Source organism: Rana temporaria, chromosome 7, assembly GCF_905171775.1.
Source record: "Rana temporaria chromosome 7, aRanTem1.1, whole genome shotgun sequence".
NCBI classification, from domain to species: domain Eukaryota; kingdom Metazoa; phylum Chordata; class Amphibia; order Anura; family Ranidae; genus Rana; species Rana temporaria.
This window is the reverse complement of record NC_053495.1, coordinates 190,362,763-190,380,228: the sequence shown is the minus strand read 5'-3', so window position 1 is coordinate 190,380,228 and position 17,466 is coordinate 190,362,763. Positions and strand designations below refer to the sequence as shown.

The 17,466-nt window shown below is 44.5% G+C and overlaps 1 protein-coding gene across 1 annotated transcript in view; it reads left to right on the top strand.

The window, feature by feature from the left end:
• Window positions 1-17,466, top strand: part of TNNI3K (TNNI3 interacting kinase) — a 313,510-nt gene that overhangs the window by 255,994 nt on the left and 40,050 nt on the right. Inside the window, exon 23 of the mRNA XM_040360696.1 lies at window positions 5,462-5,631. Coding sequence (XP_040216630.1) covers window positions 5,462-5,631 — 170 coding nt within the window. The remainder of the gene's footprint in view (window positions 1-5,461; window positions 5,632-17,466) is intronic.

Genomic DNA, 17,466 nt, shown 5'->3' with positions numbered 1-17,466 from the left:
GGGCCCCAGGATATATATATATATATATATATATATATATATATATATATATATATATAATTGCATTTTATAGTTGGCCCCCCTACTTTTGGAAGTGAGGATTTCTCAGAAGAAATAAGGACATTTAAAAGCAAAATGGAAAGATGAGGTAAGTGAAGGAGGACTGCACTAAGGTAAAGGAAGCTATTTAGGGAAATTTTTTACCTTTACAACCCCTTTAGGCTTATCTGTAGGTCCTGGAAATATCTCCTAAACCTACACGGTTTTTGGAGATATTTACAAATCACCCGAAAACAGTGATGTCTAACGCGCATGCACCGTTGTATTCGGCGAATGCGCACTCTAGAAAGGGCACGCTGTGCCCTTTTCAGAGTGGGTCATGCCTTGACTGGTGGCTCCCGTGCGAATGCGCGAGAGTGACATCACGCGCCCCCGGCCAGTCACAGAATGCATTAAGATAAAAAACCTTCTGCCTTTATAACTCCTTTAACCCTTTAATCGCCCCTGATGTTAGCCCCTTCCCAGTCAGTGGCATTAGTACAGTCACATACTTTTTAGCACTGATCACTGTATTAGTGTCACTGGTTCCCAAAAAGTCTCACTTAGTGTCCGACTTGTCCTCCGCAATATCGCAGTCCCGCTATAAGTTGCTGATTGTCGCCATTACTAGTAAAAAAATGAATGAAAAAAAATATCCCATCGTTTGTAGACACGATAACTTGTGCGGAAACCAATCAATATACGCTTATTGGGATTCTTTTACCAAAAATATGTAGCAGAATACATATTAGCCAAAATTTATGAAGAAATTTGTTTTTTTTGCAATTTTTTATTACATATGTTTTACAGCAGAAAGTAAAAAATATTGTTTTTTGTTCAAAATGTATTAATTTTTAGGTTATATCGCAAAACAAATGCTCTATACAGGCAGATTCTGTTTCGGTGTCTTTTTAGCTAACCCATAGTGCTCTGAGAATCCTTTTCCGTGTAGCTGAACTCCAGAATAAGCAAACGTTGTCTAAATACAAGAGCCATGTGTATTCTTTTCTGACTCCTGGTGTGCTTTGTGTATTTCTTCTAGATCTGTGCAGTAATCCAGTGTGAAAATTTCCCTCTCTGCAGGAACTTCCTGTAATAAAGACCACGCACTGCTGCTCTCTCTCCTTGTGCAGGGTGACTGGTCTTGTCTTGTAACTCCTCTCTCTTTGGATTGATCCTTCTGAGAATTCAGTTAAAGAGAGTCTCAATACGGGCATTGGTGGTTGTTCCCTATATATGACTAACTTGATTACTTGCCTGACGAAGAGGTCCTGCGTGACCTAGAAACGTTGCACTTTTTGTAATGCCTTTTTTGTAGTAAAACATTTTTTGGACGCTATGTGTGATCCATGGTGTGCTGGCGAATATTTTTTATCAATACAGGCAGATTCTGATTGGTTGTCTCTTTAGCTAAAACATAGGGCTAGATTCATAAAGGAGTTACGTCGGCGTATCTCCAGATACGCCGTCGTAACTCCGAATGCGGGCCGTCACATCTCGGCGCCTGATTCATAGAATCAGATACGCCTCAATGTTGCCTAGATACGAGCTGCGTAAGTCTCCTACGCCGGCGTATCTTAGGGTGCATATTTGCGCTGGCCGCTAGGTGTTGCTTCCGTTGATTTCCGCGTAGAATATGCAAATGAGCTAGATACGCCGATTCAGAAACGTACGTCCGCCCGGCGCATTGATTTACGTAGTTTACGTAAGGCTTTTTTCGGCGTAAAGTTACCCCTGCTATATGAGGCTTAGCCAATGTTAAGTATGGACGTCGGGACAGCGTCAAATTTTCCATTGTTTACGTCGTTTGCGTAAGTCGTACGCGAATAGGGATGTGCGTAAGTTAAGTTCACGTCGAAAGCATTGATTATTTGCGGCGTAATTTGGAGCATGCGCACTGGGATACTTCAACGGACGGCGCATGCACCGTTCGTTAGTAATGTCAATTACGTGGGGTCACGATTATTTAGCATACAACACGTCCCCTACCAGCCTATTTTGAATTAGGCCGGCTTACGCCGGCCCATATACGCTATGCCGCTGTAACTTCGGGCACAAGTTCTTTCTGAATACGGAACTTGCCTCTCAGTTACGGCGGCGTAGCGTATATGAGATACGCTACGCCCGCCTAAAGATAGCCATTTGTATCTGAATCTAGCCCATAGTGCTCTGGGAATCCTAAAATTGGAGCACGAGAAGAAACACAAGGAGCCATTCAGTTGTTCTGCAGTGAAAGGAGCATGCTGATAGGAGGAAAGAGCAGACTGACGGAGCGGTGAGCCCACCAGTCTGCTACTTCTCCTTTCACTGTCCAGTCACAGGCTGGGGAGGGAGAAGGCCTGTAAGTGTTACATTACAGCAGCAGAGAAAAAAACAGGTCTCCAGCCCTGCCATAGATTGTAAACCTCTGAAAAAAATTCACAAAAAAAAAAACCTGCAAGACAAAGGCATAATGAGCGAGTATGGATCGATTACAAGCTCATTATGAAATACTTACCTCAAAACGAAACTGTTGCAGCGGTTCCCGCACACCGCTGTCACGGCCGACATCTTTCCAGGGACTTCTTCCGGGTTTGCGGGCTCCGGGGGGATGCGAACAGGAGCCGCCATTTATGGCACAGGCTCAGAAGGAACGGAACACATGGGCCGTCCCTTCAGAGTGCATGCGTTAGTGATGTCACTGGCTGCATGCACTGGAAATATCTCCCATACTGTACAGGTTTAGGAGATATTTTCAATACCAATAGGTAAAAGTTTGCAGAGGAAGTTTCCTTCCTCTTTAGGCTGCATTCACACCTGAGCGTTTTGTCGCCTGAAGCGTGACGCTCAAAAACGCCAGAGGGGAAGAAATACATTATTCCCTATGGAGATGGTTCACATCTGCACGCCAATACGCCTGATGACGAACGACTGAATCTCAAACAAGTTCCGGACCCTTTTTTTGTCGCCCGTACCGGGCGGTTTGGTCATTTTTGAGCGTTTCCATTTCCCATAGAAAGTAATGGAAACGCTCAATTCAAGCAACTAGCGCGACACCGAGCGTTTGTTACGGGCGTTTCGTCGCTTTGATCAATATAACTTTTCACCCAGGCAGAAGATTAAAAAAATCTACCAACATAGCAACAAGTGATGAAAAGATGATCATTTTTCCTATTGGCTAAAATAAAAAACGTCGAAGTACAAAAACGTTGGACGACGCTGTATGCAAATAAGCATGAATACGCGCGACAAAACGCTGGAAAAAAACGCCCGAAAAAACGACCAAACGACCGACGCTCAGGTGTGAATGCAGCCTTAAATAGAAGCTGTCTGATAAATTGAAGAATGCTAAAAGATCTCAAAAAGCAACATATTATCTAAAGAAATTTAAGAACAGATGAGAAACAAAGTAATTGAAATGTATCAATCTGAAAACCATTACAAAACCATTTCTAATGCCACGTACACACGATCGGAATTTCCGTCGGGATAAACTCATAAAACGAGATTTTTCAGACGGAATTCTGTTCAAGCTGTCTTGCATACACACTGTCACACCAAATTCCGACCGTCCAAAACACGGTGACGTATAAAGCCTCGTACACACGATAGGTTAACCAGAGTACAACGGTCTGAAGGACCATTGTCATCGGTTAACCGATGAAGCAGACTGATGGTCCGTCACGCCTACACACCATAGGTTAACTAACCAATCGTGTCAGAACGCGGTGACATAAAACACAACGACGTGCTGAAAAAAACGAAGTTCAATGCTTCCAAGCATGCGTCGACTTGATTCTGAGCATGCGCGGGTTTTTAAACAATGGTTTTGCATACTAACGATCGGTTTCGACCTATCGGTTAGGCGTCCATCGGTTAAAAGCAAGTTGGCTTTTTTTTAACCTAAGGTTAAATAACCTATGGGGCCCACACACGATCGGTTTTGACCGATGAAAACGGTCCATTAGACGGTTGTCCTCTGGCTAACCTATCGTGTGTATGCGGCCTAACACTACAACGAGCCAAGAAAAATTAAGTTCAATGCTTCCGAGCATGCATTGACTTGATTCTGAGCATTTTCCATCGAAAAAAAAAAAGAACATGTTCTCTTTCCAAGTCCGTCGGAATTTCCGAAGGAAAAACTCAGATGGGGCACACACACGGTCGGAATATCCGATGAAAAAACTCTGTCTAACTTTTTTCATCGAAAATTCCGATCGCGTGTACGCTGCATAAGGCTTTGGGACTCCAGTGAACCACGGTGAGAGCCATTATCCACATGGAGGAAACTTGGAACACTGGTAAACCTTCCCAGGAGTGGCCGGTCTACCAAATTACTCCAAGAGCAAGACGACGACTCGTTCAGGTCATAAAAGAACCCAAAACAACATCTAAAGAACTGCAGGCCTCACTTGCCTCAGTAAAAGTGTTTGTAAATCTAAAAAAAAGTTATGTTACTGCCTCCTAAAAGCGATGTAATATTCATTATAATGTGCCTTTTTTTTCCAGTCCTGCCTGTGTTGTAAAATACCTGGTTGATCCTGCCTCTGTCCTGCCTCCTGAGAGTAAACTGACCACTCTAGCATGGCTGCCGATACAGTTAATAGCTATTAGGTTTTGGGGGCATTTTTTTTTTACATAGGGCCAGGCAGGTTTTTTACCGTAACTCTTTGCCGACCAACCGCCGTCATTATACGGTGGCTGGTCGGCAAGTTCCCGCAAACCGCTGTAGCTGCACGTCGGTACATTTAATTGGGATAGCAGGCGCGCGTGCCCGCTGCATCATTGGGGTGCCGATGCTCGTGACAGGCGGTCCTGGTGACTGCCGGCCGCGAGCGATCGTGGCCACGAGAGGCAGAACTGGGATGTGTGTGTGTAAACACATCCCTGTTCTATTTTGTTAGGAGAGACAGATTGTGAGTTCCTAATAGCTAGGAATCACAATCTGTAATTTCCTCTAGGTTAGCCCCCCCCACCCACAGTTAGAAACACACCTAGGGAACACAATTAACCCCTTGATCGCCCCCTAGTGTTAACTTCTTCCCTGCCAGTGAAATTTTTACAGTAATCAGTGCATTTTTATAGCACTAATCACTGTATAAATGTGAATGGTCCCAAAAATGTGTCAAAAGTGTCCGATGTGTCCGCCATAATGTCGCCGTCCCGATAAAAATTTGCAGATCGCCACCATTGCTAGTAAAAAAAAAAAACATAAATCTATCCCCTATATTATAGACGCTTTAACTTTTGCGCAAACCAATCAATATACGCTTAATGAGATTGAGTTCATCACCTGGGAGATTTTATTTACTTGCCTTTGTGGCGGGACTGATTATTCATTTGAACTTTATGTCACCATTTTTGTTTATATATCACTCATTTAGCGCGATCTCTTCCCTTTTTTGTTTAGCGTTAACCGTCTTGCTGTGCCTTCTCATTGCAGTTGATGTCTCCATCGTCCAGCAACAGCAGCGGTTCCCTTTCACCCTCCGCCTCCTCGGACTGTCTGGTTGCTCGCAGTGGGCCGGGGCGTAGCCATGTGGCTGCTTTGAGGACACGTTTTGAGCTGGAGTACGCTTTGAATTCAAGAGCTTATGCTGGTTGGCCTCAGAGGTTAGTGAAGTTGTATAGAGATTAAACGTATGATCTTCATTGTGTTGATACGGTAATATGAACATGGTCAGTGCCGTACCAAAGGGTTCATGAAGACAAGCCCCAATGCCCATCTGAAAACTAAGAACACACAGTTGCACATTCTTAGTTCTTTCCCATTTGATTTTCCATATTTCAGACACAGTTTTCTTACATGTTCCCCTCCAACTCTTACCCAGATCACTGTACTTATCTAGGTCTTGCTCCAAGGTCTATTGTTTGTGGGGAGGTGGTCGATTGTTGCCAGGGGAGTCTATAGTTGTGTTACAGATCTATTGTTGATGGAGTGGGGTCTATCGTTACTTGGGGATCTATTTCACTGCTTCTCTTGTTCTCAGACAAGAGAAAATTCCATACAAATTATTTGGCGCCACAAAATTATACTTGGGACAGTACTGGGAGGTGGGTAGGGGGTGGGACCAAGGGACGGTGCTCAGAGGAGCGTAGGGCGCATAGACCATGGGGGACTCAGAAGGCAGGAGTTCCTGCACCTATTCTCTGAGAAAAAAGCCCTGGGGAGGACTATTGCACCATTGTTGGTGTCACTAGAAGGAATAGTGGCCCATCGTTGGTATCAATGGAAGGACTTATGCCCCTTCATTGGTGTCAGTGGGAGAAATAGTGCCCTTTTGATGGTGTCAGTGGGAGAAATTGTGCCCTTTTGATGGTGTCAGTGGGAGGAATTGTGCCCTTTTGATGGTGTCAGTGGGAGGAATAGTGCCCCATTGTTGGTGTCAGCGACAGAAATTATGCATCATCTTTTGGTGTCAGTGGACGGAATGGTGCTCCAAGGTCTAGATAAAGGAAAGCAATGGGCCACATTTGGCCCTAGGGCCGCAGTTTGGAAATCACTGATCTACACAAAAGTCAAATAGCTGGATTCAGAAACATGTACGCCGGCGTATCAGTAGATGCGCCGACATAACTCTGAATCTACGCCTGAATCTAGGCTAAGATACGAGCAGCGTAAGTCTCCTACGCTGTCGTATCTTAAAGTGTAATTTTTCGGCTGGCCGCTAGGTGGCGCTTCCGTTGAGTTTGGCGTAGAATATGTAAATGACTAGATACACCGATTCACGAACATACGTGCGCCTGTCGCAGTAAAGATACGCCGTTTCCGTAAGAGATACGCCGCGTAAAGATAAAGCTGCCCCCTGGGAGGAGTAGTCAATGTTAAGTATGGCCGTCGTTCCCGCGTCGAAATTTGAAAATTTTACGTCGTTTGCGTAAGTCGTCCGTGAATGGGGCTGGACGTAATTTACGTTCACGTCGAAAAAACAATATGTCCTTGCGGCGTACTTTGGAGCAATGCACACTGGGATATGTCCACGGACGCCGCATGCGCCGTTCGTAAAAAACGTCAATCACGTCGGGTCACGAGTAATTAACATAAAACACGCCCCCCCATCCTCATTTGAATTAGGCGCGCTTACGCCGGCCACATTTACGCTACGCCGTGAATACAGTACTTGCCTATCTAACTTACGACAGGGTAGCGTAAATACGATACGCTACGATCCGGCGCTGTTTATGAATCCAGCTATAAATGTTACTTTTTCTGTTCCTTTAAGAGACTTTTTTTAAAACTTCAAACGCTAAAGCCGTTTGAATATTCTTCTCGCCAAAGTCCTCCAGAAAAGGACCAACACTGGAATGCCCGTGTTCGGGGGAAAAACCACGGGGTTATTTGGAGGTAACGTCTCGCGAGTCACTCAATTTCTTGCAAATTATGTTGTTATTAATTCCTACCTGCAGAGTTTTGTTATTCATCTCGCATCAATTATTCATGTTGTACTCTCAGCCGCCCTGTTTATTCTCACCACGTAATTAAAAATGAAATTCCCCAAACGCGTTGTGTTTTTGATCTCTTAGAGGAAGCAAAAAAAAAAAAACGTCTTTTAGAAGCAAATGTAGCAGACTGACACCAAAATTATTACGGCTCTAATTTATCAGCCTGTCGTGTGACAGCAGAACACGGATATCGGGATTTGAGCCTACGTTTTTACAGCTTCTGCAATTATGGTCAGAAATTGGCACACGCACCGATTTGTAACTATGGAGAGAAGGGAAAGGCGTGGCCTACAGCAGCCAATCGCGTTCCAGCTGTCACTTTAATGAGTTAAAGGGATTGTAAAGGTAAAAAATGTATTTTCTAAATAGCTTCCTTTACCTTAGTGCAGTCCTCCTTCACTTACCTCATCCTTCCATTTTGCTTTTAACCACTTAAGACCCGGACCTTTAGGCAGGTAAAGGACCCGGACAGTTTTTGCGACACTGCGTCGCTTTAACTGACAATTGCGCGGTCGTGCGACGTGGCTCCCAAACAAAATTGACGTCCTTTTTTTCCCACAAATAGAGCTTTCTTTTGGTGGTATTTGATCACCTCTTTGGTTTTTATTTTTTGCGATATAAACAAAAATAGAGCGACAATTTTGAAAAAAATGCAATATTTTTTACTTTTTGCTATAATAAATATCCCCCAAAAACATATTAAAAAAAATAATTTTTTCCTCAGTTTAGGCCGACACGTATTCTTCTACATATTTTTGGTAAAAAAAAAATCGCAATAAGCGTTTATCGGTTAGTTTGTGCAAAATTTATAGCGTTTACAAAATAGGGGATAGTTTTATTTCATTTTTAGAATTTTTTTTTTTTACTACTAATGGCGGCGATCAGCGATTTTTTTCGTGACTGCGACATTATGGCGGACACTTCGGACAATTTTATCACATTTTTGGGACCATTGTCATTTTCACAGCAAAAAATGCATTAAAAATGCACTGATTACTGTGAAAATGACAATTACAGTTTGGGAGTTAACCACAAGGGGGCGCTGAAGGGGTTAAGTGTGACCTCATCTGTGTTTCTAACTGTAGGGGGGGGTGGCTGTAGGTGTGACATCATTGATTGTTGTTCCCTATATTAGGGAGCACACGATCGATGACGACGCCACAGTGAAGAACGGGGAAGCTGTGTTTACACACAGCTCTCCCCGTTCTTCAGCTCCGGGGACCAATCGCGGGACTCCAGCGGCGATCGGGTCCGCGAGTCCCAGGCTGCGGTCACGGAGCTTCCGCGCCCGCGACCCACTGCAGGAGGCGGTCCTTAAGTGGTTAAGTGGTTAAATGTCCTTATTTCTTCTGAGAAATCCTCACTTCCTGTTCTTCTGTCTGGAACTCCACACAGTAATGCGAGGCTTTCTCCCTGATGTGGAGTGTCATGCTCGCCCCCTCCCTTGGACAACAGGAGAGTCAGAACGTTCTCTACATTGCAGATAGAGAAAGGAGCTGTGTGTTAGTGGGCATCCTGACTCTCCTGTAGTCCAAGGGAGGGGGTGAGCATGACACTCCACACCAGGGAGAAAGCCTTGCATTACTGTGTGGAGTTACAGACAGAAGAACAGGAAGTGAGGATTTCTCAGAAGAAATAAGGACATTTAAAAGCAAAATGGAAGGATGTGAAGGAGGACTGCACTAAGGGAAAGGAAGCTATTTAGGATTTTTTTTTACCTTTACAACCCATTTAATGTGTTCTCAGCCCCTGGTATCAGACCAAATTTTTTTTTTTTTCATTGGCCAGCATGAAAAAAATCCAAAGCCTATTAAAAAGTGTGTTTAACAATGCATGACAACAGCAATTCAAAGAAGAGAACCCAGTCTTAATATTAAAGCGGGGGTTCACCCTGTTAAAAAAAAAAAAAATGTTTTTTTTTATTATTCCATTACTTTCGGCATCGTAGCGCGAGCTACGGTATGCCGGTCCTAAATTTTTAATCCCCCGTACTCACTGTGCTATGGCTCATTGAAGAATCCGGGGAATGGGCGTTCCTATGGTGAGAGAAGGTGATTGACGGCCGGCCCTGGCACGTCACGCTTCTCCGGAAATAGCCGAAATAGGCTTGGCTATTCACGGCGCCTGCGCATAGCCTGTGCGCAGGCGCTGTGAATAGCCGAGACCTACTCCGGCTGTCTTCGGGGAGCGTGACGTGCCAGAGCCGGCCGTCAATCATCCTCCCTCTCCATAGGCACGCCCATTCCCCGCGGGAGTCGGATTCTTCAATCAACAATAGCACAGTGAGTACGGGGATTAAAAATTTAAGACCGGCATACCGTAGCTCGCGCTACGATGCCGAAAGTAATGGAATAATGAGGTGAAGGAGGGTGAACTACCGCTTTAATATTCCATTGATGCTGGAGGATCTGATGTTGCTGGGGGAATCTATTGTTAAGGGAGGGTTCTATTGTTGCTGGGGGCAATTGCTGCTGGGAGGGATTTATTGTTTACAGATGGATCTGTTGTTGCTGGGGGGTCTTATATTGCTGGGGGATGGGGTAAATTGTTACTGGAAGGAATCTACTTTTGAGGGAGGGGGCTATTTTTGCTGGCTGCTGGGGCGTCTACTAATGCAGGCTCCAGGGAGATCTATTGTTGCTTGTATGGGTCTGTTGTTCCTGGGGTGGATCTGTTGTTTCTCTGGGGGAGGTGTTTTGTTGCTGGGGGGTATTTTGTGTTACTGGGGGGGGGGGTCTATTGTTGCTTGAAGGGGCTATTGTTACTTGTAGGGGGTGGAACCAAGGAACAGTGCTTTACTTTTTTTTTCTTATATATTTAACTTTCTATTTTTTTATTTTTAAACTGTCCCTTTATTTTATTTTTATTTTTTTATCACATTTATTCTTATTACAAGGAATGTAAACATCCTTTGTAATAGAAATAAGCATTTGGAGATCTGGGGTCAAAAAGACCCCAGGTCTCTCATTTACCTTTAAAAGCAAAAAAAAGAATTAAAAAAATTAAAATTAAAATTTTAACTTTAAGGAAAAAAAATCCTGTCTACCCAAAAACATCGGAGGTCGCTCCGGTCCTCCAAGGGTATAGAGCTGAGTGGGACCATCTTGTCCTCACTCGACTTCCTGCCTATCTAGCAAATGGATCGGATCAGGGGTGGACTGACCATTTGGGCTCTTGGGCACTGCCCGAGAGCCCCATGCCACTAGGGTGCCCCATCAGGGTTGCCAGCCTTAGTAAAACCAGGGACAGTATGTAAAAATCTGTGTTTTAAAAAAAAATCCCAAGATTATAGCTGCCCCACCTCTCCAGTACCTTTTCAGTGTGTGTATGTGTATTCTGTGTGTGTATACTGTGTATGTATGCTGTGTGTGTATACTGTGGGGCCCCTATAATCTCCTATTGCCCAGGGGCCCCATAATCTCCTATTGCCCATGGGCCCCATAATCTCCAATTGTCCTGGGGCCCCATAATCTTCTATTACCCGGAGGCCCCATGAGTTGTCAGTCCACCCCTGGATCAGATCATTTCCAGGTTTACCGACAATTTCTGGTAAATTTGGAAACAACCGGAGAACGGTGGGGGCCTCTCCCGGTGTTCTGTCAATATCTCCAACCCATCAGAAATTCCAACCACTTCACTTCCGTTTTTTTAAAAACCTTAGTAATCAGAGATTTTGACAAATTGGTGGTTGGACACAACAATGACAACCGAATAGAGTCTGGTACAGGAAGACTGATCTGTTTTGACAGCACAGCAGCTAACAAGGACAAAGTTGTCGCCGCCTCGGGGTTGACCATTTTTTGGTCTAGTATCGGAGCAGAGTAATGCCGCGTACACACTATCGGTCCATCCGATGAGAATGGTCTGATGGACCGTTTTCATTGGTCCAAACCGATCGTGTGTGGGCGCCCATCGGTTATTTAACCATCGGTTTAAAAAAAAGCCAACTTGTTTTAAATTTAACCGAGGGATTCCTAACCGATGGGAAAAAACGATCGTTAGTAGGCACAACCATCGGTTAAAAATCCACGCATACTTGGAAGCATTGAACTTTTTTTCAGCACGTTGTTGTGTTTTAAGTTACCGCGTTCTGACAAGAATCGGTTTTTAACCGATGGTGTGTAGGCGCGATGGACCATCAGTCAGCTTCATCGGTTAACCGATGAAAACGGTCCATCGGTCCGTTCTCATCGGATGGACCGATCGTGTGTACGCGGCATAAAAGTTTCCGTTCATAATATCCTGCACCGGACTTTATTCTGTTGCCAGCATTGTGTCCAACCACCAATTTGTCAAAAGCTCCAATTACTGCTGGTTTTAGAACACCGGCACCCCTTAAAGTAATCCTGTGGTAAAAACCGCTTGCGGAATCACTTGTAGCATATGCCGGATCGCTTACAGAAAAAAATGATACCAGGGTTATGGCAGCCATAACTCCTGCTTTAAACTTTAGCGTAATGACATAAATATTTATACAGTACTGTGGGCAGTCGGCAAAATTAAACAAATTAGGAAAATGCTATCACTGTCTATTTAAAATCTGATGCCGCGTACACACGATCATTTTTCGGCATGAAAGAAAACATAGTTTTTCAGCATGTCCAAAAAACAAAGTTTTTCCAACTTCATCATTAAAAACAACGTTGTCCACACACCATCGTTTTAAAAAAATGATCTAGCAAAGCGTGGTGACGTACAACACATACAACGGCACTCTGAAGGGGAAGTTCCATTCACCTTGGGGCTGCTTTTAGCTGATTCCGTGTTAGTAAAAGACGATTTGCGCTTTTTTGTCTGTTACAGCGTGATGAATGTGCTTACTCCATTATGAACGATAATTTAACCAGAACGAGCGCTCCCGTCTCATAACTTGCTTCTGAGCATGTGCAGGATTAAAACGTCGTTTTAGCCCACACACGATCATTTTTTACAACTCGAAAAACAACATTTTTTAAAACGACGTTAAAAAATGCAGCATGTTCGAATTTTTTTTTTGTCGTTTTTCAGAAACTGAAAAACAGTGTGCAGCCCACACACCATCATTTTAAATTACGTTTTTAAAAACAATGTTTTTTTTCATGCCGAAAAATGATCGTGTGTACGCGGCATTAAAACTGTTGGATCTAAACCTGGATGTACATACTGTACGCTGATCCTCAGCCGCCTATCAGAATGGAGAAAAGCAACCTTGTAGGATGAGAAAAGTCCTTTAATATATGATCTGCTTTTTCAGGGGAACATAAATATATTATAATATAAATCCACTGGATTGACAAAAACTATTCTCCAGTAATCCCCTGCGCTGTTTTTACCACTTGCTGCGATCCTGTACTGAGTTCTCCCCATACCAGCCTGTTACACATCCAGTAAGGACAGACTGCAGGCTACCACTACTGGCCTTCGACAATGCTATGTTCATGGCCAAGCATTTCCAAAAAGAGCTCAGCAGTGGCAGCCCTACGTATCTCTTCCAGTGAAGTACATCTTTAACTATAATCTTCATTTTACATTTTTTTACTTTTTTTTTCCCAACTTCATTTGACTGCTCTCATCCATCTTCGTAAAACGCTGCTTCTCTGAAGTTTTTCTAAGGAATGAGGTACAACAAGTGTAGCGAGTACCTAAAACTTCTATTTTATTCATGCAGCGGAATCCACTTGTCAGATAATTGGGATGAACTGACCGTTATAGGAAACACAAGCACCATACACTCATTGTGATATTAGATGATGCATTCATTTAACAATGCTTCACTCCGGCTTATATGAAGGCAAAGAACGGAAATTAGCATAGTAATAACAGAGAGCTTGGAGGAATTTAAGGAGTCTTTCAAGCCTTTCATATTATAAAGACCATCTTAAGGCTATTGAAATACGGGGCATTTTTCTAGTGAAAGGAACATATTCAATACACGTTACATTTGGAGCATTGTGCATTTGATTCGGGGATGTTCAGTTCTGCTGGTTCGCCTAGATGGAGAGGTTTTTTTTTTTCATCTGTTTAACATTGGCCTGGACAAAAAGCAGGCTCTTGGCCTACAAAGGGTTTGGAAACTTGTGACCAGAGTCCAGGAGTGGACTGAGAACCTTTGATCTGTAGGCCAGACACAACCAACCAGCTCTTTCGGGGTTGGAACAGATTTCTAGGGGCTAAAGTAAGTGTTTTAAGCAATGTGTTCCATGGTGATTGATTGACACAGTGAACATGGATGGTGGACACGGTGAACATGGATGGTGGACATGGTGAAAATGGATGGTGAACATGGATGGTGAACATGGATGGTGGACACAATGAACATGGATGGTGGACACAGTGAACATGGATGGTGGACACGGTGCACATGGATGGTGGACACGGTGAACATGGATGGTGGACACGGTGAACATGGATGGTGGACACGGTGAACATGGATGGTGGACACGGTGAACATGGATGGTTGACACGGTGAACATGGATGGTGGACACGGTGAACATGGATGGTGGACATGGTGAACATGGATGGTGGACACGGTAAACATGGATGGTGGACATGGATGGTGGACACAGTGAACATGGATGGTGAACATGGATGGTTGACATGGTGAACATGGATGGTGGACGCGGTGAACATGGATGGTGGACGTGGATGGTGGACACAGTGAACATGGATTAGTTAACACGGTGAACATGGATGGTGAACATGGAGATGGTGGACACGGTGAACATGGAGATGGTGGACACAGTAAACATGGATGGAGTACATGGTGAAAATGGATGGTGGGCACGGTGAACATGGATGGAGGACACGGTGAACATGGATGGAGTACACGGTGAACATGGATGGAGTACATGGTGAACATGGATGGAGTACACGGTGAACATGGATGGAGTACACGGTGAACATGGATGGAGTACACGGTGAACATGGATGGAGGGCACGGTGAACATGTATGGAGTACACGGTGAACATGGATGGAGTACACAGTGAACATGGATGGAGGGCACGGTGAACATGGATGGAGGGCACGGTGAACATGTATGGAGTACACGGTGAACATGGATGGAGTACACGGTGAACATGGATGGTGGGCACGGTGAACATGGATGGAGTACACAGTGAACATGAATTGTGAGCACGGTGAACATGGATGGAGGACACAGTGAACATGGATGGAGGACACAGTGAACATGGATGGAGTACACGGTGAACATGGATGGAGTACACGGTGAACATAGATGGAGGACACGGTGAACATGGATGGAGGACACAGTGAACATAGATGGTAGGCACGGTGAACATGGATGGAGGACACAGTGAACATAGATGGTAGGCACGGTGAACATGGATGGAGGACACGGTGAACATGGATGGAGGACACGGTGAACATGGATGGAGGACACAGTGAACATGGATGGAGTACACAGTGAACATGGATGGAGGACACGGTGAACATGGATGGAGGACACGGTAAACATGCATGGAGTACACAGTGAACATGGATAGTGGACGCTGTGAGACCTGGAGCCTACAGTTATTTACATTTAGCTCAGTATTTGTACACACATACCAAGCTAACTATATACAGGGCAATGTTTAATAGGGCATCATGAATGAATCCATTCAAAAATATGAGCATTGAATACGACTTAAAGGTTAGGTCTCAGGGGCATGTGCACTTTTTTTGATTACTAGTTTATGGTGCAAAATACTGAAATCTGCCAATGTTGAAAAGTTTAGCACAACATAGTTACAAGACAGATATGAGTTATACAGTCAAGCATTATAGCTTGGGATAAGCAATCCAGGTATTAAACATTTTCATCATTATAGTAGCCATGTATATTACGGAGAATATATATTATTCCTGGTACAGTGAACGACGGCCCCTAATTGAAAAACATAACTTTATATGAAGCATTTACACGTTTGCATTTTCCATAATGTGCTGTGTAATTAAGCTATGTCAGAGTTAAGTGTTCGGTATTTATGAGTATCGTATCCCTTTCCCTCAAGCTGTAATGGCAGCAGAGGTATCTATGATTCATATGTGATCATATATTAGCATCCATGCCTGCATCTCACATGGGTTTTCATGCTTTTTTGGGGGCTCCCAAATTATTATTTTTTTTAAATCTTCTTACAGCAATGCATATGGATGTATGACCTAGGTTCACATGTATGCAGCTGCGCTTTTTTCAGACATGTTTTGCAGTGCGTTTTGCAACCCCGTTTTTTATGCATTTTTGCATGCAGTTTTCATGCATTTTGCATTTTACGTTTTTTTTTCTCTCTCTTTTAACACACTGTAAACACTGTTAGGTAGATTCAGGTACGGGCGCGCAATTTTAAGACGGCCTAGCCTAGCGTGTTTACGCTACGCCGCCTTAAGTAAGAGAGGCAAGTACTGTGGGCCAGATTCACAGAAGAGATACGACGGCGTTTCTCTGAAACGCCGTCTTATCTCTCAGAGTATCTATGCGACTGATTCATAGAATCAGTTCCGCATAGATAGCCCTAAGATCCGACAGGTGTAATTGTCTTACACCGTCGGATCTTAGGATGCAGTACCTCGGCCGCCGCTGGGTGGAGTTCGCGTCGTATTCCAGCGTCAGGTATGCAAATGAGGTTTTACGGCGATCCACAACGGTTTTTCGCGTTCGTTACGTCGTTGCTAGTCTAGTTTCCCGTCGCAAAGTTAGTCGTCGTTTTACCTGCCCTAACTTTACACAGCCCATGTAAAGTATGGCCGTCGTTCCCGCGTCGAATTTCAAAAAAATAATTTCTTGCGTAAGACGTCCAGGAATACGAAAGTACGCTACACACATCGCCGTTCGAAAAAATGACGTCACTTCGCACAAAGCACGGCGGGAATTTCAAAACGGAGCATGCGCAGTAGGTCCGGCGCGGGAGTGCACCTAATTTAAATGGCACACACCCCTTTGAATTACGCGGGCTTACACCGGAGGCCGCCGACATAAGTTTTCACGCAAGTGCTTGGTAAATCAGGCACTTGCGATGAAAACTTGCGGCGGTGTAACGTATATACGATACGTTACGCCGCAGCGATTCTACGTGAATCTGGCCCAGTATTCTCAAAGTACTTGCCTCCTTACTTAGGGCGGCATAGTGTAAAATGCGGCGGGCGTAAGGGCGCCTAATTCAAATGGGTTGGGGGGGGCGTGTTTAATGGTATTGAGGCTTGACCTCACGTTTTTGAAGTTTTTTAAACACTGCGCATGCGCCGGGCGACTACATTTCCCAGTGTGCATTGCGGTTACGTACGCTGCACGGGCCTATTGATTTAGACTTGTATGTAAACAGTGTAAATCCCGATTCGCGGACGACTTACGCAAACGACGTTAAAAATTCGAACCTCGCGGCGGGAACGGCGGCCATACTTTAACATTGTTATTCCACCTAATAGGTGGAATAACTTTAGGCCTCCTAAGGCCTTACGGAAACGGCGTAAATCGACTGCGGCGGCCGGGCGTACGTTCGTGAATCGGCGTACAAACTCATTTACATAATCTACGCCGACCGCAATGGAAGCGCCACCTAGCGGCCATCTGAAAAATTGCAATCTAAGATAGGACGGCGCAAGCCGTCGTATCTTAGATATGTTTAAGCGTATCTCTGTTTGAGCATACGCTTAAACATACGTCGACGTAGATTCTGAGTTAGGCCGGCTTATCTACTGATAAGTCGGCCTAACTCTTACTGAATCTACCTAACTGTATATAGTTGGTTGATAAGCAGGGGGCCGGGGAGCCGGCTGCCGCATCCTTAACAACCGATGAGACATCAGCTGTCAGCAGGGTGCCTCACTGACAGCTGAATGTAAACCCCTCCCCCCCCCCCCAGGTCCATACCAGGTCCTTTCGGGTCTAGTATGGAATCCATACCAAACCCTTATCTGAGCCCCCCACCTGAACCATACCAGGCTGCATGCCCTCAACATGGAGGAGATGGGTGCTTTGGGGACAAGGGTCTCTTCCCAACAGCCCTGGCTGGTGGTTGTCAGGGTG